This window comes from Centrocercus urophasianus, unplaced genomic scaffold (genome assembly GCF_019232065.1).
Source record: "Centrocercus urophasianus isolate 14NV4802_14NV808 unplaced genomic scaffold, USGS_Curo_1.0 seq_11, whole genome shotgun sequence".
Classification (NCBI taxonomy): domain Eukaryota; kingdom Metazoa; phylum Chordata; class Aves; order Galliformes; family Phasianidae; genus Centrocercus; species Centrocercus urophasianus.
The window spans coordinates 24,245,036-24,269,394 of record NW_024884253.1 but is presented as its reverse complement, the minus strand read 5'-3'; the positions used below and the strand labels follow the sequence as shown (position 1 = coordinate 24,269,394).

The following is a 24,359-nucleotide window of genomic DNA, read 5'->3' as shown; positions in this document are numbered from 1 at the left end:
CATGAATAATATTTCTTAATGAAAAAAAATTCCTAGCAGTGGGATAACCAGATTAATCAACCACTGACGGTTTACCTCCTGGATCACAATTCAAATCCATCACATCTAAAGAATGGTATTCTAATCAGAAACTTAAAATGTTTCCAGTTAAATGCAATTTTTAACTTCTTAGCAGGTCCATTAACAATTTGCAGAGCTCCATGCTGTGACCACCAGCCACTATTTGCAGAGCCTTGAAAATGGTGCTTGATGCATTTCCAACTGGATGGATAATTCCTTATCACAATAAAGAGCTTGATGCTAATATGCCTTTTATAATCTGATTGCTTTTATTAATAATGCAGAAGACTGTAGAGTTCATCAGAAAACTCATTTTATAGAACATAATTCTGTGTTAATTCTTAAAATATTATTGCTAAGTACAAATTACAGTCTCCACCACTTCTTCAATTACGCACAAGTGAAAGGCAAAGAAAATAATGTCAGAGTTACAATTAAGGAACTAAATTTACAGTAGAAATATCTTTAAAAACTGCTTTATTTGCTTTCATTTCGCAATTCAAGAAAAGAATGCCAATAATCAGTGTTAGGCTTGTGCGTCTGTACTGAAATTGCTGCAACTAATTCATTTGACATGTGCTTGACTAACTGGACAGCATAAGTTTAATATGTAATATTCTAGAGTGTATGTAAATTTCTATGCATCTGAGCAGCAAAATGTGTTAATGGAGAACAAAGAGAATGTCATGAATAGAATAGACCTAAGAAGAGACTATTTTTCAACATAGTCATCACCATTAGCTTTGTATTTTTGCCCACTATGAAAAATAGCCTGGAGGCTGCACCTGTAAAAACCTACACCAGTGGAGGTGACCCACGTTGAAACATACCACCCACTGTCTCACAGTGCTCACATCCACTGTTTGGTTTCCATAAACATTCAGGAAGCATCAATGGATGTCAGCAGGTGCCATTTTTTTCCCCATGGAGGAGTTTAATGACACTTCTTTGTTTCATACGCACTTCCACATCAAACACCATTTGGTCAGACTGCCTCTCTTCTGCCATCTGTTACACAGCAAAATTCGATGTAATGGAATATTAGTATGAAAGTTCAATCTCTATTGTCATACCACCAACATCCCCCTCTGATGCTGTAGGCCAGCATTATAAAATAGGAGAGATCACATTCAAAGAATCCCCATACACAATGTGCATTCTGCATCTATCTAGTAAATAGCTTGAAGTGTGTAATTAAGTATTTCAGAAATTCCTAACTTTCTTTCTAAAAGAGCACGGACTTAAGGATCATTCCTCTTTGTTTCTTACAATCTCAATCACAAGAGATAAAAATTTTCCCAAACTATTCTAACTCATGAATCAGTACCAACTTCTCCAAAAAGGGAAAAGCTAAGCAGTTGGGAATTATCCTAGGGGAGGTAAGGAAGGCACCATAAGCATAGTGCTTTTCCAAAGGGTGTAAGCTATGCTTTTTTCTGCAAAAGTGAAGTTTATGGCTTTGTTTTTACTTGCATGCGTAGTTTTCCTTTAACTTTTTTCTTTTCTTTTTCTTCTCAGCCTGTTACCTTTCTGATTCTCTAGCACATTTAGGAAAGTGAGTGAGTGGCTGGTAGTGCCAAGCTGCTCGCAAGGGTTAAAGGTCAACATTATAGTTATTTTATGTGGTTAAAAAGTACTGAATGCACTGGTCCGAGGACTGGTCCCCGAAGAATCTCTCCCTCTTTTGTGAATTACTATTTTAAGATGCCTCAGAAAGAATGCACAATAATTTACGAACATGAATGAAAACATCTCACAAAAGTACATTCACACTGCCACTACCAAAAACTTCATAACAATTAACATGCTGCTATGCTAAGAGTATAAATTGAAAAGTTGGTGAATTTTGTCTTAATCTGGAAATATGCACATGAAATGTCCCAAGTGCAGTTCACTAAAGGATTAGGCCCTCTGTTGTCTGCTACATATAATGAATCAGGACGCTTTTCTAGGAAAGAGAGTACGTCTAGCAAACCTGTTGCTTTTTATGTAGTAATATTTAACCTGATAAATCTATTGTTATTTTTTTGTTTTCTATTTAGAAATCTTAGTAATGGATCAAAGTCACACTCTGAGGTTATATAAGCTGCAAAATGACATGAGGAAATGGATGAAAACAGATTAGATGAAAGCAGATTGGAGTTTTGTATTGGTGATAAACTGATTAATTTCTAGGTCTAAGAGGAACTGATTCACATTGCAGTCCTTGTCACTTTACATTTTCTTGCCTTTTCAGTGCACAGAATTATGCTTTAATCACTGATTACAAAAGAAAAATTGAGCCATTGTTCTAATTTCACATGTATGTGGGTGATTACCTATGAGGGGGACTTATTTCAGGGGCTTCAACCATTGACTTATTTTTGAAATAGCATTCTACACCTCAAGATTCATTGTTATTAAAAAGGATTTTTCAAAGCATACATTCTGTATTAGCACAAGACAGATTTCTGGCTTCCAAAATGGCCTTATGGAGAGAGTAAGATTATAACGAAAAATGTGGCTTCTGAAAGAAATGAAACAAATCAATAGTTATTCCAATTTCCAGAAGATGATTGTCCTTTTAATGGGTTTAGTACAAGCCATGTTCAATCCTAAAATCCCAAATTCTAACACTTCTTTTAACAACAATGTTGAAGTTGTCTAGCTGGAAATATTGCTTAGAATATTTCGCCAGTACAAACATATGAATTCCAAAGAATTTCACATTTCTTTTGTGGTCTCGGTCTCCAAAGTGCAGTAACAAAATCAGTAGCTACAATGTATCTGCTTTCAGAAATTCTACAACTCTTCTAAGAATTTGGTTTAGACATATCACTGCAGTAGCAGATAAAGTCTTAAATGATCCCTTTTCTTATTACATGGATCTCTACATCTTAAAACTAACAGTCACCTAAGATAGTGGTAACTGTCACTTGTAACATAAAAAAAGCAGCTAGGTATCTTACATTCAACATGTTCAGATAACGCGTCTCAAATAAAAGTAAGTGGGGAACATGCTGACTCAAAATCTCTGCTGCTGCATGGTGGTAGCACTGCAAGACAAAGCCCATCATAATAAGAAGATGGTATTCCTGATCTTCCTGATCTGAATGTGTGTGTTTGGTGGCCCTGCTAGGCAGGGGGGTTGGAACTACATGATCCTTGAGGTCCCTTCCAACCCGGGTGATTCTGTGATTCTGTGATTCTGTGATTCTGTATTTCCTGAGTATTGTTTTCCTGTCTAGTAATCACTTCAAGAAAAAAAGCCTGTAAAGAGAAATCTTCAGTGCTGACATTGAGCAGACCAGCAACGGAAGCTTAAAGAGTTTTTTAATAAACAAAATGTGAAGAAGATTAAATATTTACTCATGTTCTATATTTTAAAAAACAAGTACACTGACATTTTCTACAGATTTTGAAAGCTGTTATTCTTAGGCAATCACAGACATGTACCCACTGCATACAATATTTTATGGTTATTATTACTGTCTGATGCAAACATGCATTCAACATAGCAGCTGGTTAAGGCTTTGTAGTTTTTAAATGCATCTCTTGTAGAAGAAAAAAAAAATTTCATCCATGATATGAACTTTTCGCACTGAAGCACTACTTCTACAGATGCTTGAAGAGCCTTGTATTGGAGACTATGTTTATCAGTGGAAGAGCTCATTGTTTATTTATTTATGTATTCTTTTCTTAAATTGGTTTACATCCTGTATATAAAATTAACACCACTTATCCAAAGTAGACCCAATGCTTGATTCAGGAAATGCTAGATAAAGCTCTGAATACTTTTGCATAAAGATTAGCATTACTGCTTATCTAGCAGTAATAGTCTCCACAAGAGTTGTAATAACTCAATGATAGAATCCTCCGTGGGCTGCAGAATTTGATACTTCTTCAATGCATATAATAAATAATATTTTAAATAGGTTTTGACAGTTTATCCAGCATACAGGATTACTACCCTGTTGTGATGATTAGAGTGGATATTAATGGGTGCTTTCAAAATTATTAGGTAATTATAATGATGAACCTTTTCTGTAACAAGAATATATCAATTAAGTATAAATTTGGAGAATAATTGAATTTCTGTAAAAAATTACTAGGCTCTCTTGATCAAAACTTGTAAATGGGAAACCGTAAAATAAGAAGAGACACAGAAGAAAATAGAAAGAAATCCAACTGAATAGGTAAAAAGATGCAGTCACTAATCTATATGAAGTAATCAACAAATTCTATATCTTTACTTGATATGAAACAGTTGAAATATAGCTTAAATTTAAATAACTGTTTGAAACATCACTGTTGTTGTCAATCAAACCTAAACTGAACCTAAGCTTTTCTTTTTCTATTTTTTTATGGTCCTGATCTTACTTTTATTGAAATGAATATATTACCTCTGGCCAAAGACATTTTTTATTTTGAGTCATAATTTCTCTAGAGACACTTTCTGTCAAGTTACTTCATTAATCTCTCACTTCTTTCTTCTCACTTTGCTACCTCTTGATAGCTATAACCTAAAAACCTTTTTTATATAAAATGTGATCATGATTTGTATAGCTCCTGCTCCAGCTGACTAAACTCAAGTCAGAGATATTCATTTTGATTTTCTTGTTCTGTGGTCACATTGAGAATCAACTTACTGTTGCCACAGTGGACAGAATCTATAACTCTCTTGACTCTTGTTTAATGGACAATACTATCCCTGTAAATTTTGTTCAAAGGAGGCTGAAAAGTGACAAGAGTAAGGTTCCTAAGATACAAAACCAAGATCAGTAAATATTTTGCTTTTACAGGAATGTGATCCCATGCTGTAATTTATTAATAATTAATTTGAATAGAACGCAAGACAAATGTACTGATGTTTAAGTATTTTATTACTTCAGGATTGTTGAGCAATTATTAATTGTAAGCAATTATTAAAGAAATGAGAATTTATATTCTACTAGTGAGATAAATCTTATTTCACAGAATCACAGAATCACAGAATTGTAGGGGTTGGAAGGGACCTCCAGAGATCATCGAGTCCAACCCCCCTGCCAAAGCAGGTTCCCTACAGCAGGTCGCACAGGTGGGCATCCAGGCAGGTCTTGAACATCTCCAGAGAAGGAGACTCCACCACCTCCCTGGGCAGCCTGTTCCAGTGCTCCGTCACCTCACTGTAAAGAAGTTCTTGCACATGTTTGTGCGGAACTTCCTATGCTGCAGTTTCCGGCCATTTCCCCTTGTCCTGTCTCCACTCACCACTGAAAACAGTCTGGCCTCGCTGTTCTGCCCCCCACACCTCAGATATTTATAGACCTGGATCAGGTCCCTTCTCAGTCTTCTTTTCTCAAGGCTGAACAGACCCAGTTCATTCAGCCTTTCTTCATACGAGAGATGCTCCAGGCCCTTCACCATCTTTTGAAGAAGGCTAATACTAAAACTTCATATAATAAAGAGCATTTTTACTTTAATTACATTTAATCAATTTAATAGGCTTTTAAGTTGGAATCCACTCTCAGAAATATAGATATTGGATTTTTTTTTTTTTTAATCACAGAGATTTTAGAATCAATAAAGTGTAATTTAAATACTTTTTATTACATATATTTTACATTTCCTTTGCCTTCAGTTCAGAGGTTAGAAAGGCTGAGGAACAGAATACTAACACTGTTATTTAAGAAAAGAACAAGCAACGCCTTTATGAAAATAGATTTTCTGATAGCACTAAGGTTTGGGAGAGAAGGGGGTATACATCCTTACATCGGCATGTAGGAACGGAAGTTCTCAATTTTCTTCCCATTCATAAACTTTGCCTATAATGTATACCTAGCAGAGCTACATAGACACCAGAGACTTTCCCCTGTATCATAAAGTTGATTAGAAGTGAAAATTTTATAGTATTTTTGCTTGAAAGCTTGCGGGAGATTCAAGCGTAATGGCCTAAGAATATTTGATATGTCATTATTTAAGGTCTATTTCTGCATCCATCAGTACTATAGAAAGCTAATGCATAGTGTCAGGAATTAAAGCATCCTTGTCCCAGCAATCGAGCCCTATCATAATCTAAGAGTTAACAAGAATTGCATTGTAGGAAACAACTAGTCTTCCTAGTTTAAATCCCCATTTTGCTAGAGTTTGCAGCTGCAAGTCCTCAGTATTCCAGCAAAGCACATCAGTAGGAATGATAAGAACTCACAGGTGGGTAATTTTAAAAGCACTGTTTTTTCAGAGATCCCTAAGAATTTCTTCACCATGTCACTCAGCATGCTTTCTACATCTGCAAGTATCGCCTCTCAGTATAAATCTGCACGTATATTTCTGTGCTACTGCGAACTCTGTGATAAGGAGAGGAGCTACTTCAAAACTGGCTACTGACTTGAAGGTACAAGAGCACATCATCAGGGATTCCCACTGAGTTAGTCTTGTCCTCACATGTATGCGGGGAAAAAAGGATAATGAGGTACAGCCCAGTCCTATACATTATTCTAGCATGTTTCAAAACATATTACTTAAGTTTAAGTAAGTAGTAAATAACTGAACTAAAGCACAGAAGATTGCCTTCATATTGAAGACTGACTACCAGATATTTCAGTTGCTCACAAATTAATTAAACTTAAAACCTTCTCGGCATTTCTGAATAAATAAATAAATAAATAAATAATCAGGAAGTGCTTATTTCTCCTTATTTCTGTTTTTTACTTTCAATGTAAAGGGAACTTGCATATTGATGGATGGCCATATTGTAGATGGCTGTAGGCCATCTGCAGATATATCAATTAAATTAATGTTACTCATTCCTGAACAACCAAATTGTATTTTTCTCTTCATCAAGAAGGCAGAATAAAGCTGCAGAACAGTGTTTAAAGTACTTTTTAATTGTTCTTTTAAAATGCTGAGTTCCAAATGATGGTCATAACTCAAAGCAAATCTTAGATTTTTTGGATAGCATTCTTTAATTTTATTTGAAAAATGTTCTGCAGAACGAACCATCTGAACAACAGACCAGTTACTGACTCTCTTAGTGCTAGAGTTAAAATTAAGTATTGTCTGCCAAGATTTCTTGTGAGGAAGACTTTGTAAGAAATAATTCTCTGTCTAATTATATGTCTACAAAAGAAATATAAACATTCTTGTTCTATTTTATGAAGCTGATTTATTTATTGATTCACAATCTTGCCCTTTCTATAAAGTACCAGTTGATTTACTTTGCTATCGAAAGAGGTGATTGCTTTCAAGAACGATTTGTGTCTTGGTAAATTTCACCTTAAAAAAAAAAATACATTAAAAAATTCCTTTATAGGTTTCATAGATTTCCACTCCGAATCTATATTATGTTCTGTCAGAGACTGTTTTGTAACTTGATGCAGTGTAAAACATAAGGAAGAGTTAAGACTCTCATTCATTTTTTCTGAATTGTTCTGTAATTGAACTATAGGTTTCAGCACTTGCATATACGAGTTGGCAAAATGGTTCAAATAATCACTTTATTTTACTCCTTTAGTAAAAATAATATTGAAATACAACAGCAGTGTAAATAATACATAAGTAAAAATACCATTTAAAAGGTATACAAGCATGAACTGTACCAACCAGAGAAGATGCAGAAATTAATATTACTGTGTAGCTCCATTATAAACAGAAGTTCTAACAAACAACCTATTCACCTGTTCAAGTAAATGGAAAGCTGCATTCCCTGAGGGAGATACATTATAACTAAAGGAGCACAATTCCCATTCTGTGTTATTATTTCAAATAACAGAATTCTGCACAGCAACACTGCAGACATACAGTTTTTTGAAACTAATGATAATTTATATGTGGCCAAAAAGTTCCATCTTGAAATTTTGAGGAGCTGCTCAATATGAAAAATTACAAATTGAAAATAGGGAAAGGTAGGAAGAAAAATGTAATAAAATTTGAATATTTGTCTGTTTTGATCCTCCTACTTATGATTATAGAGACAATCTAACAGGGAAAACACTCTGAACAACTGCTCTTTTAAATTTAACAAGTGCCAGCAGCAATACTTGGGGTAAAAATAGTAAGATAGACAGAAAATGCCAAACTAAAAAGTCAAGTAGACACAGATTAAAATGCATTTATATGTGATCCCAATTCTATTTTACCATTAACAATGCTTTGATATTTTTTATAAAGTGATAGTTACATATGTAAAGCATCTGAGGATATATGGCATCCAAGATATACTCTTGCCAGACAGATTTGAAATGGTGAATGTGTAGCTGTTGAACACTTTCAAAGGGCTTTACTCAGCACTGAATTTGCACCTCTCGAGTGACAGAAGAGTCAGGAAATGGCTCCACATCTATGAATTTCACAGAGCTCAACAAGTCTTATACATTTTACAAGCTAACATTAAATATTTTCTTGAAATAAGCAGTTAACATTTTAAAAGTTTGTCTTGCTGTATTCTAAAGTCTTTGGCAAAAACAAACAAACATAACAACAACAACAACAAAAATCCACGAAATACTATCAGAAAGCCTGCTATGAACTGCTGCAGCTAACATTCATCCTTTTTTTTTTTATTATTATTTTTAATTATTTTTTTTATTTAAATACAACATACTCTTTTCTTTGCAATTACTCCTCTTGTTTAGAAAAGTCAGTCAATGCAGGTCTATGTTAAGATAACCTCAGTAGACAGCATCTTTTCTTCATTGTTTATTCTGTGTTTCTATCCTGTTCTTTTCAGAGAGGTGGAAATAAGAGATAAATTTATCCTTTTTTGGAGGTTTTATGAAGTCTACTTAACAGGCACAGATCAAACTACAAGGTTTGACTAGATAGGAAGGCAGAATGCAGCTGGAAACTTGCAGGTTACAAAGAGATTGAGAAGTGGCACTGAATAAAATAAAGCAGGCACAAAGCTAGAGATATGATCAAAAGTTTAGGGAACAAAGCAACTTAAAATGTCAGCCAGTTAACTGGAATTAAGCCTGTAAGAATGAAGTCATAGGGCAGGGGAAGGGAAGAAAATATTTCTCTTTTTTTGATTGCTCTTAGTTGTTTCAAATTTTCTATATCCAGAAAGATTAGTATTGTATTATTTATTCTATTTTTTTTTTTTTTTTTAACACTAAGCCTTATTCGAGGCTTTACTACTTTAAGTGTATTTTGGTCTGTAATTCACCAAAAATTACTATAGGTTGTAAAAAAAATCTGTAATGAAATAGGAAATCAGACTGTTTACAAAGGAGAAGGAAAAACACATACTTTTGGCTAATCCTGAATGCTTTTCATATTTATGTATCACAGAATCACAGAGTGGCAGAGTTGGAAGGGACCTCATTCATGATCCTCAAGAATCATGAATCTCCAACCCAGCTCCCACATGCAGGGCTAACAACCTCCCATTTAATGCTAGACCAGGCTGCCCAGGGCCCCATCCAATCAGGCCTTGAACACCTCCAGGGACAGGGCATCCATAACCTCTCTGGGCAGCCTTTTGCAGCACCTCACCACTCTCTCTGTAAAGAACTTCCCCCTGACATCCAACCCAAATCTTCTCTCCTTCAACTTAAAACCATTTTCCTTTGTCTTGCTGTTATCTATCCTTACAAAGAATTGATTCCCCTCCTGTTTGTAGGCTCCCTTTAGGTACTGAAAGGCTGCAATGAGGTCACCCCACAGCCTTCTTTTCTCCAGGCCGAACAAGCCCAGCTCCCTCAGCCTGTCTTTGTAGGGGAGATGCTCCAGTCCCCTGATCATCTTTGTGGCTCCTCTAGACCCTCTCCAGCAGCTCCCTGTCTTCCTTGTACTGGGGGCTCCAGACCTGGGCACAGTACTCCAGATATTTTTGGTCCAGGTGGGGCCTCACAAGAGCAGAGTAGAGAGGGACAATCACCTCCCTGTCCCTGCTGGCCACCTCTCTTCTGATGGAGCCCAGGATACCATTTGCTTTTCAAGCTGCAAGAGCACACTGCTGGCTCATGTTAAGTTTTTCATCCAACAGGACTGCCAGGTCCTTCTCTGCAGGGCTGCTTTCAAGGACCGCTCCTCCTGTTCTGTGTAAATGCCTGTATGCACACTATGTTTAAATTTTAGAATTCAGATGAAAGTGCTTTCTTATTCTGGTCAGCTATGTATTCCATCCACATTAAATTTAAAGACCATCAGCCAGCACAACATGCTAATCACAAAGTAGTCAGTTCTCTGTCACTTGAAGTTATACCAGTGTTTAATGTCTTAAAATAAAATTCTCCAATTAAAACATAAGCCATAGCATTGATATATAATTACTAATAAAACTCTCTTCACTGTGGTATGAAGAACAGTCTATATGGCCATTAGAGCTTACGGACTTAAAATTTAATATGTAAATAGGGTTATGAATAATGTCAGCAGTCAGTGAATTTAAAAGCAGTTTTGTCCCCTTGATCTCATTCTTCTTAGAACAGAAATCCCAGCGAGGCTGAGCAAATTTTCAATCAGGTCTTGTTGGAATCATTGGCCTGTTGAAAAACTGTGTATCCTATGTGGCATACTTTATCCTGGAAAGATCAGTCTGACAGAATAGGCAATGTGCTGTGTAACCTATGTGCCAGACTCAGGAACTGCACAGATGTATATCCCCATATTCCAATGCCCATTACCATGTAAGCAGGAAAAAGTTAGGTCAGTGACTCACAGTAATGTAATCCAATTCATGGTTACTTCAGAACATACCTGACGGTATGCTGTAGGCCCCAGCATTTTACTGAGACTGGCTTTCTTCAATAACATATTTTACATACTTGAATTAGAGATCTCAATTTCATTAGAGTGCTCCCACTTTCAGAGAAATGCTCCCTGAGAAGCTGTTAAGAGGGTTGTAAGGCAAGGTTAAGGACATATTGGGTGTTAATTTGATGCTGAAAGCTTTAGAGAATTCACTGCTTACTATATACATCGATTTTGGTGAATTTTGATAAAAAAAAATACTTAATTCTTCTGTAATTAACCAAGTATTCAAAGCACCATTTTTATAACATATATTATCAATAAACTTCTTGAAATATTGAAATATAGTTCAAAAACTTACATTTACTTTTAAAACTCAGTGTGACTAGTGACATTTATAAGTCTGTGTTAGTATTTTGGTACCTGTAAGTGATATGTTTGTGTTGCCACTTCTGTCCCGTTAATGCATATCGTTTCCGACGGATGTTAAATTTAGAGTTGCCTCTTGTTTGGTCAGGCACACCACATCGAGGCTTCTTCATCCAGCTGCAAGAAATACCACGTAGTTGAAGCAACATGGTAGAAAAATCATAACCACTACACCCAACTAACAAAAAAACTTAACTTTTTCCAAAGTGATAGTACTATCAAATTTTTGTCTGCATGAAACTGGCTAAAAAGAGGAAGTTATCTTGTTACCAGACATGTATTTTCTGGAGATTCATTACTCTCATGACATTCAGAATCAAATGTATTTGCTGTTGTTTTTCCTAGTTTTCTTTTGCTATAACCACTGAACAAACACTGAACAAAAACACCTACAAGTAGTGCATAAGTAGTAATTTACTCTCATTCATTCAAGGTAATTATGATCTGCATTATTGCTTACTGGGGGTGATGTTAAAGTAAATGTACACAGGTATACTCAAATCACTAGTTACTAGATCAATTTTTTGTTATATGATCCTTCTATTTTGCCTCACTGACATTTTATTTAAAAAAGCCTCAAGTTCTTCTAACCAAAGAGCCCAGACAACCGTCAGAACATTGAAACCTCTAACATCGTAATACTATTAATATTATATATACTATTGTACAATACTATTTATTAGTTATTACTGTCTTGTTACTATCTCACTGTCTTTCTACACAAGGAAGAGAATCAGCTCTGGAAATATCTAACTCAAGAATTCTGCCTGGGGAAAATTTGATGTTCTGCATAGAATGGATTTGAAAAGGTCTAATTCACAAACAAAAACAACCATTGTGGCAGCACAAGATTCCCCACAGAAATGCTTAGCTCTTGCAGTTGTCTTCATACTTCAAAGTATTCCAGTATTTCAAATATCCTCAGTTTGCCAATGTTACAATGTTACAAATTATCAAAAGTAAGATGAAACATGATTTCAGCAGCAGTATCACTGTCAGCACTGTTTCTCCTTTGTGGTGTAAGGGCTTACTTAGCTTGATTAAAAGTAACAAAGCTCAGCTGAAGCAATGTTTTTACACAAACTGAACAGCTACAGCACAATTTTCCATCAGAATAACAGTCAGATTTCAGACATTACTTGTGTAAATAAAGCACACACTCCTCTGTTACTTTTCTAGGTCACTGACTTTATTTCTATCATACCAAATAATTACTGATGTAAAAAATATAGCTCTCCTATGGTACATACCTATTCTATATTCAGGCTTGCATGAAGGACTTCCTGACCTGGCATTTAAGCAATGTTTCATAAATACGTATACACAATAGCTTTATGAATGGAAGACATAGAAGTTACTTGAAATGTCATCTAATTAGAATGTAGACTCCTTTTAAAAATACGCGCAGATAATAAAACCTCAAACAAACAAACAAACAACAACAACAACAAAAAGGAATCAAGTTACTTAATCTCCTCCTGTACATATTTGAAAATTATATATATACTACACAATCCAATGAAATATTTGATTTTTCCATTCTGTACTCAAGGAATAAAATGTACATTGTAAGTTTTATAACTGCAACTAATACAGGAAAAACTATATTGCATACTGAATGAATTTTTCTAGACAGGCTAATGGAATACGAACTTCCAGTCAAATCAGCCACTCTAATTTTTATAAATGAGCCAAGCTTGTAATGTTTCATTTATAATTACGGATTGAAAACTATTGTTTAAATGTCTAAACAAAATCAGATTGTAGGAAAATATAAATTTCAGTGACTGCATGAAGTTGACTCTTAACCCCACTTGCATTGATAAACACTATAGCAGAATGTCAGTGGCAGCAAAAACTTTGATGGGTGATGCCTCCATAAAGTAGTGCAATAGGAGAAACCAAAATTTATACGCAGTAACTAACATTTACCTAAAATTTTGATCTGTTATCAAATATGAAACAATGATTTGCTTTAATTTCTTGTCAGAATAATTATGGAGTATGTCTCCATAATCATAAAACTGTTGACTGTATGATATGTGTTTGTAAGGACTATAATGATCTTTTTCCACTGTCTGCAAAGACAACAGTGCAAAGTATATAAAATTTATCCTACCAACATTTGCTGAAATACCCTGCAATTTTATTTCAGGTTCTTCTCATTTCTTATAGAAAGTATCAATTCAGCGAAGTAGATATAAACAGTTTCTGGGATGCATTATTTAGGTTTGCTCAAATAATAAAAGAATACTATAGAGGCCTGTCTTAACTACAAACCAAAGCTGGCTCTATTCTTAGTGAAATATATATCATCAAATGAGATTAAATTTTTGCTGAGACATCACAAAGCTTTTAAATGTTGCCAGTAATACATTTTCTCACTGAATCATGCATGTTAGGTCATCATGTAGTTACCATGGGTTTTTATGGCATTTATATTATGCTTCTGAAACTGGACACTCAAATTGCAGAAAAAGACGCATGACAAAAAGCAAGTTGTATCACCTTAACATAACAGCAAAACAAAGTCGGAAGTAATGAAGAAAAATAAACAAATAACAAATAACAACAACAAAAAAGCCCATTGTACTTTGTTAGCTACAAAAACATCTGTGTTTTACATAAATACATAATATACCACTTACAGTTTTATTGTTTCATGGACAATAATTTCAAATCAATCGAATTAGTTCTTCCTCTCCCACTCCTTCCTCCAAAAAAAAATTAACTTAGCTAATGGAGCCTCAAATGAATTCGTTCTTCCATTGATTCTGAAGAGCCATGTACCTATCCAGAATATTATGCTTGCTTCCTTGCCAGTTGGCATCGGCAGGGGATTTTCCATGTTGTCATGCTGTCTATCTCACTTTATGTCCTTATGGTTACATGAGAACTGGAACTGTGGCTCATACATAGCATAAATCTCAATGTAAATCAAGTGGAGGCTTTTGAATAAGTGGTTCAGTAGCTTTCAGCAACTCATCTTCAAGTGACATTTCAGGAAAGATGCAATTTTCTCTGTTTAATGCAGTGGAAGAGTTGGACTGTTAACTGATCTATTACCCAGATCCTAATTGAGCTACATTTGGCAATTGGACTTTATAACAAATTATTAGTAGTAAATTTGTGTGACAGTCAAGTCCAGAAATGAGACAAAATGTTAACAATTTCCAGAAGATAATTTACATTTTCACATTTTTTAATGTTAAAAGTTCTTTGACCACTGTCAAGAACATTGACAGGCCTTATTTTCACTAGGGGGAAGGCTTCTGTTGTCAATCATTAATGCTCATGAAATTCGTGGATACTTAGTTTATAAAGCGCTCTTCCATCTGGGTTGTAATTGACATAGAAAACATTATTTTCTATTTTCTTCTCAATATAGCTTCTTGTAGCATAATAGGACTGATGTCTTCCCTGTTCTTGAGTGCTTAGACTTTAATTATAAAAATAATAAATATCTTTTTATTATTATTATTTTTTTAAAAAAGTTGCATACTAGTAATGGTTGCCTCTCTTTCATCACTGTTTCTGAACCTGTGAAACTATGTTATGCAGCAGCCCCTCAATATTAATATTTTATCAGTACTCAATAAAGAGGCTTAACTGTGACGAATGTACTCTATCTGTAGACTATGTCACGTCAAATTCTTCTTAGGTCCATTAGTTTAAGGCTTGAAGAGCTATTTATGTCAAGAGAATTAAAATAGTTTAGACTCACGGAAAAGCTGAGAAGATTAAAATAAAAATATGCAGCAAAATTATAATGTTCCTCCAGTGGGGAAAAAAAAAAAAAGGCTGAAGCTAAACTTCCCATGACTCAGCCCAGATGTCTAACCATATTTTGTTCTTTGGGGAGTAAAGGAAGGATTAATTTTTCCCTCCTCACCTTAAACCTTCAGAATAAATTGTAAATACTTAAAATGTCTTTCCAGTTTAACCATAATCAAAATTGTACAGTATTTATTAAAATAAATAAATATTTGTTCAGTTGGAGATTTACTGAGTGTCTGGAGGAGCATTTTAAGAAGAAAAAAGCACTAACTACCACAGAAGGAAAATAAAGGAGAGAGTGTAAAAAATTCAGCTTGACTTTATGGCCGGAAAAACTGTAGAATTTTATTTCAGTACAGTTTACCACTGAATTGCCCTGAATCTCCTTGTGAGGAGAGAGAGACATGTTTTCTAAATGTCTTTATCCTTCTCTACTGCATTCTTACTGTTATTACAGGACCTTACTGGCACTCCTCTATGTATTAGAAAGCAGTCAAAGAGTGATATATGATACTTTCAACCCTGTTACTGAAGATGCCATTTCTGCAAGGCTTCTCACTGAACATCTGCCGAGGAAACAAGACTTTATATCTTTTGCACAAACCCTAACATTTACAAATAACAAAGACTGCTAAAACAATTTCTGCAGCTCAAAGTTTACCACCATTTCTTATTTTGTGACTGGTAATTAATGTAGATGCAGGAGAGATCATGGAGAAATACAATTGTATTTTAATTATAACGTATGAATTAAACTTGATTAGAAGCTCTTGAGAGCACTGAAGTGACCACATTTGCCATTTATTTCTAAAGGGTGATATTAAAATAAAATCAATCATTTATTAACACTGAACAGATTTCTTCAGCATCCTATATGATACCAACCAATCTGTATACCAAGAAGTTCCTAATGTACCCCTTAAAATGCAAAACACATTGTAGAAATAAAAATGTACACCAGTTTTATGAGAAGACAGCAACTGACTACCCTTTCTCTACTTAGGGGCTTTTTTACAAGGATGTGAAAGACCAGGAAGCCGACTGTGGGTCCATTTCCAGAAGTTTTGCATCGAGTCATTGACTGGGTTTGTTAATATATAAGTGAATCACATACAATAATGTTGCACTCCATGCAAATTTGAGAGAGTATTTTCAAGGGACTTGGCATTGTAATACTACTTCCATTCAGAATTTCCCTCATTTTTTACAGTATTATGATAAGATCTACTTCTACTACTCATTGTTCGTCATCCCCAGCAATAAGCATATAACAGGTTTTTCAAGCCACCTGGGAAACAAATTAAAAAACATAGCAAAATTAAGTGAATTTGAGAAGGGGGAAGATTAACACTATTCACAATTATACATGTCAAAGTTGTCCATGAGGGATTAGCTGTCTCTAAGAACAACAAGCTTCCTCCAGGAGACATTTGATAATGATGCTGCAGGACATTATTTCTCTGTTAATATTCTCAAACTTTATTCCTATCAAGTTACTACAACAACTTCTTTTAATTGTTCATTCTTCTGCAGACTAAGAGGCATTTCGTAATCACCTTTCAAGACATGCTAGAGAAGCAAGTATGCACAAGACGAGAACATGTTTCTGTGAGGTTCCTGCTGCAGTCTTTATTTTGAAATCCCAGTATTTTTTTGTGATTATATTAAGCAGAAAGAAAGAAATGTTAAATTGTCACATATTTCTGGCCAAAAAACGGTATGTATTCTCTCTATATATACAAAATGGAAAATGATTGCAAATATTTACAAATCACTGCCTTAAATGAACAATTAGAAATATATATATCCTTTGTTACATAGCCACTTCATGTAAGGATATTCAGTTCTGTAAAATGATAGTAACTTGAGGCAAACTTGAATTTAATGAGTTGGTTTTTTTCTCAATGAAAATGAGACAAGTCTTTAAGAATCAGGTCTGTTTCCAGCTTGACTCAAGTTAATACAGCGCCAAATGTGACCATGTGATTCATTTGGCATAAGTTTGGCATTTGGCATACCAAAGAATTGCTGTGTGCTAGTCTATCTTTCTATGTGGAAGAAACTCGTGACTGGAAAATTCAGTTTTCAATAGCTTGTAAAATGAATGCTTTGGACTGCTGCATGGTTGTATTCCTCTTCCTCTTATATGACTGAAGAAATGAGAACAATCTTGCAAACATAAAGTACTTCCCTTTGCAATTAAATGTCTGTTTTTTTTTTGTTTGTTTTAGCTTTTGTTTTGTTTTATCTTGCTGTCCAATGCTCTAAAGCAAGAGATGGTCTCTGCTTTACTTTTCCTTTCCTACTCTCTAGTCTCTCTTTACTTCTACCTGTGAACAGATTATTTTCCTTTTAGTGAAATATATTGCCTCTTACAAAGCTGCCACTAATGTGTCTTTATAAGGCTACAAGCAGTGGGTGTAGTAGCATTCTCTCCTCAAGGATCAATCAGTGAAGCTGTATAAAGAGCCCAGTCTTTCCACCCTGGAGGCTTGATCATAAACATACCTCTGAGCACAGCTCCCTCGCAAGGCATTTCCTGAGCCTACTGCTATTGCATTGCCTTTTTCAAGGCTCTTTAAATTCCAAAACTGAGGGATGTTTAATCGACTCACCTCCCCTTAGGGCAGCCCTAAAATCTGCTGTGCTTTATTGCTTTTCAATGCAATAATGCATGTGCCAGTGGAATAAAACGATTTTTCCAATTCTGCCAGCATTTTAGGCAGTCTCTTCCCTAAACCGTAAATGACTAAAAAATCATTCATGTCAACTACTTTACTAGAAAAGAATTTACAAAAGATGACACATCAGATTGGGGCTGGTAAGGAATTTTTTCTCCTCCCAAAAAACACTTAAGAGAAACAGGAGGAACATACTTCAGTAAGGTAAATGTTGGATGTATTATTTCGGTACGGTTTGCTTTTCAAGCAAAGTAACTTCTTCTAAAATCATCGATAATTCTTACTGTGTTTTAAATGGAATCACCACAACTTCAAGTCTTAGGACCTGATAAGTTTCTCTCAATACTTCTGTTACATTTCTAAAATTTGTCATAGTATAGAGTTGTTTGGAAGAGACTTTTAATCTCTTTTCAATACAATTTGTGCACAAGATCATATGCTGCCTGCCTTACATATTTCATAATTGCAAACGGCATGCAAAATTAATCTAATTTTTCTGCATGTGAAAATGCCCACACTTGGTCTTTTGTTACTGGAAACCATGAAATGAATGGGCCATTGAAGTGTGCTAACTGTTTTGTTTCGCAATGAGGATAAAGGAATTTGGGGTAAAGATTTTCCACTGTGAAACATTTTGTGAATTCTTGTCCGTTTGGACTAGGCTTCTCCAGTTTCACACTGTACTCTTGGCCTTTACTTTAGTTAACCCTGAAACATTTTCTTTAGAATCCCATGCTCAAATGTATTCAGCAGTGGCAGCTGACTACATGCTATCATAAAATACAGCAGAACAAGATGAAAATAAAAAAGTCAAGGAGAAGCAGAAAGATTTTTGCTCCCCATCTGAAGATGGAATGCTATTTGGGTATTCTGGTCACCCTACTTTGCGTGTCATAAAGTTTTTCCATTTCTATTTTATTCTTCCTGAAACAGAAAAGTCAAGAGCAGTTCAGTACCAGTTACTTACTCAATCGTGTTCCTGTCCACTTTTCCTGTCATATTAATGCCATAGAACTGCTGCATGGCAGCTATAGCTGATTGCATGGTTTCTGCAGAGCGCAACACCGACATTCTGGGGTCAGTTGGTGGAAGGTAGCCATACTTTTGTAACCATACCTGCAATGACAAGTTCAGTGGCTATTAAATAGAAATTAGAGGTAAGTAAAATGCTCCCCAGTAATTAGTTATGTATGCTATATAATGAAATTTCTAATTCATCAAGCATAAAACCTGTTAGTTTGTTGGAGGCATTTTTGCAGAGAAGAAATTATTTATAGCTTTTATTTCTTCTCCTTTAATAAAGATTCTGTTCTTTCAAGACTTACAGTGTTTTGTACCCAGGAGTCAACTCTCTTTATTATCTGAAACTACCTGCTTCAAATATTTTTAATGTATTTATTTATTTGAAGTTACAGCTTAAGCACCTATTCCCGGCTGTATGCACTTCAAAGAATTTTAAAGCAGGGGAAATACAAAATCTACAATATATGTCACAAAGGGTACATAATAATATTCATCAACTATGATAAATTCACAATAGCTCTCACACACTTACACTGCTTCTCTATCTTCTCTCAAAGAACACAAAAAGAGAGAGAGGAGAGATTCAGTTTTCCAGGAACGTAAAAATTGCATTCTCATAAGCAAAGCAAGTGGTTGGGAGACAGGGAAGCAGCAGTCTGTGCACTTACTCCCAGGAATCTCCCTGGTAAGAGGATCCTCCTCTTCAGATCAAGACAGATTTAGTGCCAACTGTTTATGCTCTTAATTGTGTAGAAGTGAGAGGAAGAGGACATGGTCCAAATAACTGAAAGCATTATGGATTAAAGCCAATATCTTAAGTACACCTGGAAAACTCTCAGAAACATGCTGTCCCCTTGAGGCAATGTTTCACAAACAAGTAGCTGCAGTTATCCTAATGTTTCTAAGTATTCTAAAAATCTAGCCTATACAAAAGACAGCGTAAGACTTCTGAGACGATGAGAGTAATGATATATCTTTGAAAATGTCTTAGCTTTCCATCCAAGGATTGGAACACCTCCCTGTAGTGAAAAGCATACATATATTGTCACTGTATGAGCTACAGTTAGATTGCACTCCTTTCTTTTCACTGCCCACAGTAACAAATCACCTGCAATCCCGTAAGTCTGATTTTCTATTCTTAAAAAAAATAATAATAATAAATAGAAAGAAAATTATACTCAGTCACCTCTCTCAAATGTGTCATACCCTAGTTCACAGATCCAGAATCATTAAAAAACTGCATCTATCTAAACTCTCCCTTTATGGTGCACTGTGAGCTATGTGAGCCTCATACACACAGTTGACACACAATCTGACACGCCAAATATTGCATTTTACAGTTTTCAACCTTATGTTTAGCTGGAAGAGTCCAGTCCAGATAGCCATATTTGTTTGGCACTCCCATTTTACACAGCTAAAAAGAATAAGCTTCCCACAGAAGTACCTCTAGTAGGTCAAGTGGATCAATTTATTGTTATAGTTAACTTTATCGTGCAGTGAAAACATATTAGAGGTAAACACTGGGAAGGATCAGACTAGCACTAGATATAGGGAAAATCTTCAGGTTATGAGCTCAGCACACAGTACATACAAAAATCTCAAAAATGTCATGTGGTTCAGACAACAGAAGAATGAAATACAGACAGGATTAAGATTTAGTCTAACCACTCTCACCCTCACCTTATCTCTAAATACAAGAGCCATTCAGAAATGAGAAAAAAAGCATATTCAACAGACAGGATGATGCTCTTATTTCCAGTTAAACCGAATTGCTACAATCTGTACTACATTCAACTTTGCATACACTTGACTTGCGCTTTTCCACTTTGAGGATGAACTTGTGAACTTTAAGTCTGTATTATTTTGTGACATCACTCAGATCATTTAGCTTATCTCTCATTTCCTGTAGGAAGTCTGCTTTTCCTTCCATTATTGGAGGATGCTCTGAAAGGACAGTTAGAGGTGGAAGGCTGGCAAGAACAATTTGATATGTAGAAACAAGACATTGGAAGCAACAGATCAGTTTGACTTAGAGAGTGTGCTTTCAGGGTAACATGTAGAATTCTTTTGAATTAATATTTACAAAGAGTACATTTAAAACTGGGGTTATCTTGAGACTCATCAAGTCAGTGCAGAAAAGTCAAGAGGAAGAATGTCAGCGTGATATTAAAACAAATCATGAGTTACGGAAGAAAAGTAATTCTGAACAGCATATTACTGCTGTCTAAAACAGTGCCACCTTCTCAGCATGAATTTGGTGTACAGACACTCAGCAACACTCCATGACGTTCTTTTTAAATGCTAAGGGCACAGAAAACTGCTTGGTAAGCTTGAGAGGCCCTTCACAACTCAGAAACATCCCCACTGAAGGAGACGGGGATATAGGGTTATAAATTAGCAAGTTTACTGGTAGCTAAAGCTTTGGATATCTAAATTATAAAAGTTGTAAGGAGAGTGAGCGACAAAAGAGCTTGAGGGAGTATTGCTCATGGCAGAAAAGGAAAAGACTGGATGAAGTACAATTTAGCACAGTGCTGCTGCAGACACAGGGAAAAATTAAAAAAGAGACAGCAAGAATGGACACTATAGCCTATTTCCTCCTTATAATACAGGATCACTGATAATCTCTCCTTAACACTGAGTAAAACGAGCAAACTGCCTCTGTGTTCAAAATAGCAAATAGAAGTCTACATATTCAAACATTTGAGGACACTCTGAAAGCAAGTTCGTTTTTTTCCGAAAATTCAGAGAAATTGGACTAAAAAGGCTAGTAACTGGTAAATACTTGGAGATCAAGTCCTGATACTATTAAAAGCTACAAGTGTTCTGTATTACTGTGCATCATGAAATGAAACAAAAGACAACAAATTTGATTCCTGTGTTATTCCTCAGACTCTCCAGACTTCTACTACCAGATTTTGAAGGTCCTTGGCTCAGTCTGCCAAATAAACGAAAAATGCTTCTAAGAGCTGTGCACAGTGCAAATGATGGGAACTATGAACGAGAAACTTAAGTCCAAAATATAGAGGAGGAGAAAATGACAAAGAGGAGAAGAACAAGAATGAGGCAGCCACAGTAGGAGAATAAGTTAAAATAATTTTCTCACATCCTTGTAATTTTGAGGCAACCTATTTAAGAAACTATGGCCACAAGAATTTCCCATTCCCTCACTAATGTAATTAAATGTCTCTCTGCATTAACACACTTCAGTAATGATAGCACAGTGCCAGCTATTCATCTGTCACTCTGAGAAACTAAATTGTCTTGGTAAAAGGAAGTAGTGAAGTAGATCCATCTAAAATAGATGCTAGAAGGAAATTTTTTACTCAAATGATGATGAGGCACTGAAAAAACTTGCCTAGAGAAGCTGTGGATAACTTATCAGGCCAGTGTGAAGGGGGCCCTGGACAGCCTGTGCCAGAGGGTGGCAACAATGCCAACAGCAAGGATTTGAAACTGGATGATCTTTAAGATCCCTTCCAACCCAAACCATCCTATAATTATGTTAACATAAAATCCAGGATGTCAACAGACACTTCACACAGACTCCAGAATCAGTGTTAACTCCCATTCTTTTATGTTGTTTAGGAAGATTAAATACTGCTACTTCGAGTAGAGCTTTTGGAAAAGACTTTTCTGCCCTGCAACAATCTGACAGTCAAGTAGCCTCCCTCTTATGGTAAGCACAGAAAAAACATAGCTGCAAGACAACAAGCTCTATCACTTCCCTCTCCATTATAGTGCTTCCCCATCCTACTGCTGTGAGGTTTGCTTCAGAGTTGAACCTCTATTGTTGCAAAATTGTTGAGAAGCCCGTAGCTTCTCGTTTTACCTGCTACAGGTGAAGGGAACTGATTATTCTTCTCCACTCTGCAGCAGCCTTTTATGTATTTGAACTCTCTTACGTGAGTCACTCCAATCTTTTTAAAATAAAGATAACCCATCTGTTTAATCTCAGAGACTTTTCATTATTCACACTAACCTGTAGCAAATTAGAAGCTAAAATTTCTCTTTACTAAACATCTGCTTGCCCTAGATTTGTATGTTAGTTTCCACTGCTGGCCTGTTCACAAACACTGGAATTTAAATGAACAGTGTTAGGTTCAGAAGAAACTGAATACTCAAACATATTGTTTTGGATGAATTAATGGAAACAAAATTAGCTTAAAACTACACATTTTGTTCTCATTTCTTGAAACTCATGTTTATGTCTCTTTTTTTTTTTTTTTTTTTTTTTTTCAGACATTTTAAAATGATAAAACCATGCTTTTCACCATGATCTTCTTCATTAGAAAAATTCCCTCACACAATTTCAGCTTCTTATTTCATAACTGTAGGGAAAAAAAATTAAGCAAAAATCAGAGGTGAGGAAACCTAGAGAGATGCTAGGAGTTTGTAAGAGATACGCACGTTCTGAAGCAGTCTACAGAACCCATGTGTTCAGCATGTGTTGTATCACCTTCCAGATTTTGGATGTCATTGCCAATATGCTTAGGCTACTTCATTTGTTTGTTTGTTGATGTGTGTATTTCCAGCCATGACAGAAAGATCTTTTTTATATTCACTTGAATCTGATACGAATGCTGGGTTATATCCACCATCTGGCTACAGAATAGATACAATTTCGCCACTTGTATGTATGCTTGTTTCCTCTAAAAGATAAAGCATGGGTTAACTTAAAGTGTATGAAATACACCAATGAATTTCAGCCATTCAAGTCTTTACTAGTTAAGGAAAGAAGAGTGCTCTTTAAAGCAGTATGTTGACACTAAAGTGTTACTGAGAACAAAGAAATCTCATATATAATAATTAAAGATGAAGCAAGATTATTATGATGATAATCAGAGTATCTGAGAACTCAGTAATTTCTATGATAGAAGAGAATTTATCAATGTGTCATTAGTGTTACTAAATGACAGTGCATAGCATAAACTCCAGTGTACTTATGTTCTAAAAACCTGAAAGCTTAATAAATCAAACAAGCATTCCACAAACATCTTCAGTAGTGCAGTTGCATATCCTTGTTATTCATGTATTCCTGCTCCTTTCTCAGATTTTATCATAAAAAACCAAATTATTATAGATATTGGGTAAAAGTGTGAGGTTTCATAATTTCAAAAAGGTTTTGACTTCTGTTTTTTAAGGTGTTTCTTCCAAAGACACTATAAGTGAAATTATTTAAAAAGCCTGTGTAATTCAGTATATATGTTTCCAAAAAATACGCATTTAGGAATCTAACTTTTGTTGCATACCATGGAATTTAACAGTTTAAGTGCTGATGACATCTTGAAAAGAGCTTGAAGGCTGTGATATTGGCAAATAAGCTAACTCTAGAATTTGCATTTGTATAGTCAAATTACTTCTCCACATCGGCCAATTAATTATATATTCTGCTAACCTGCAATTTCTGAAGTTAATATCTGCATCAGATTTTGCATCCCATCTTGTTACTGCTACAGTGATACCACTTGAAAAACCATTATGGTATTCATAAACAACTGCTGAAGTTGATGCAATATATTAGAATCTGAAGAATAATTCATCAATGTCATTTTTTCATTTCCACAATGCTTACCTTCTAGTGATGTAGTATTGCTGCAAGTTTTTAACAGCTAATGGTATGTCTTAGTTACAGGCCTAATTTCTGCATCTAATACTGACTCTTCTGTGTCTACTTGATAAGTAAAGAGCCAGACACAGCCAGATGTACATAAGTACTTGCACAGAAGAGTATAG

At 35.3% G+C, this 24,359-nt stretch overlaps 1 protein-coding gene across 1 annotated transcript in view; it reads right to left on the bottom strand.

Moving 5' to 3' along the window:
* MMP16 (matrix metallopeptidase 16) overlaps positions 1–24,359 on the bottom strand; it is a 169,823-nt gene that overhangs the window by 60,862 nt on the left and 84,602 nt on the right. Inside the window, exons 2-3 of the mRNA XM_042839620.1 lie at positions 18,568–18,716; positions 11,137–11,259 (exon numbers count right to left, since the gene is read on the bottom strand). Of these exons, the coding sequence (XP_042695554.1) occupies positions 11,137–11,259; positions 18,568–18,716 (272 nt within the window). The remainder of the gene's footprint in view (positions 1–11,136; positions 11,260–18,567; positions 18,717–24,359) is intronic.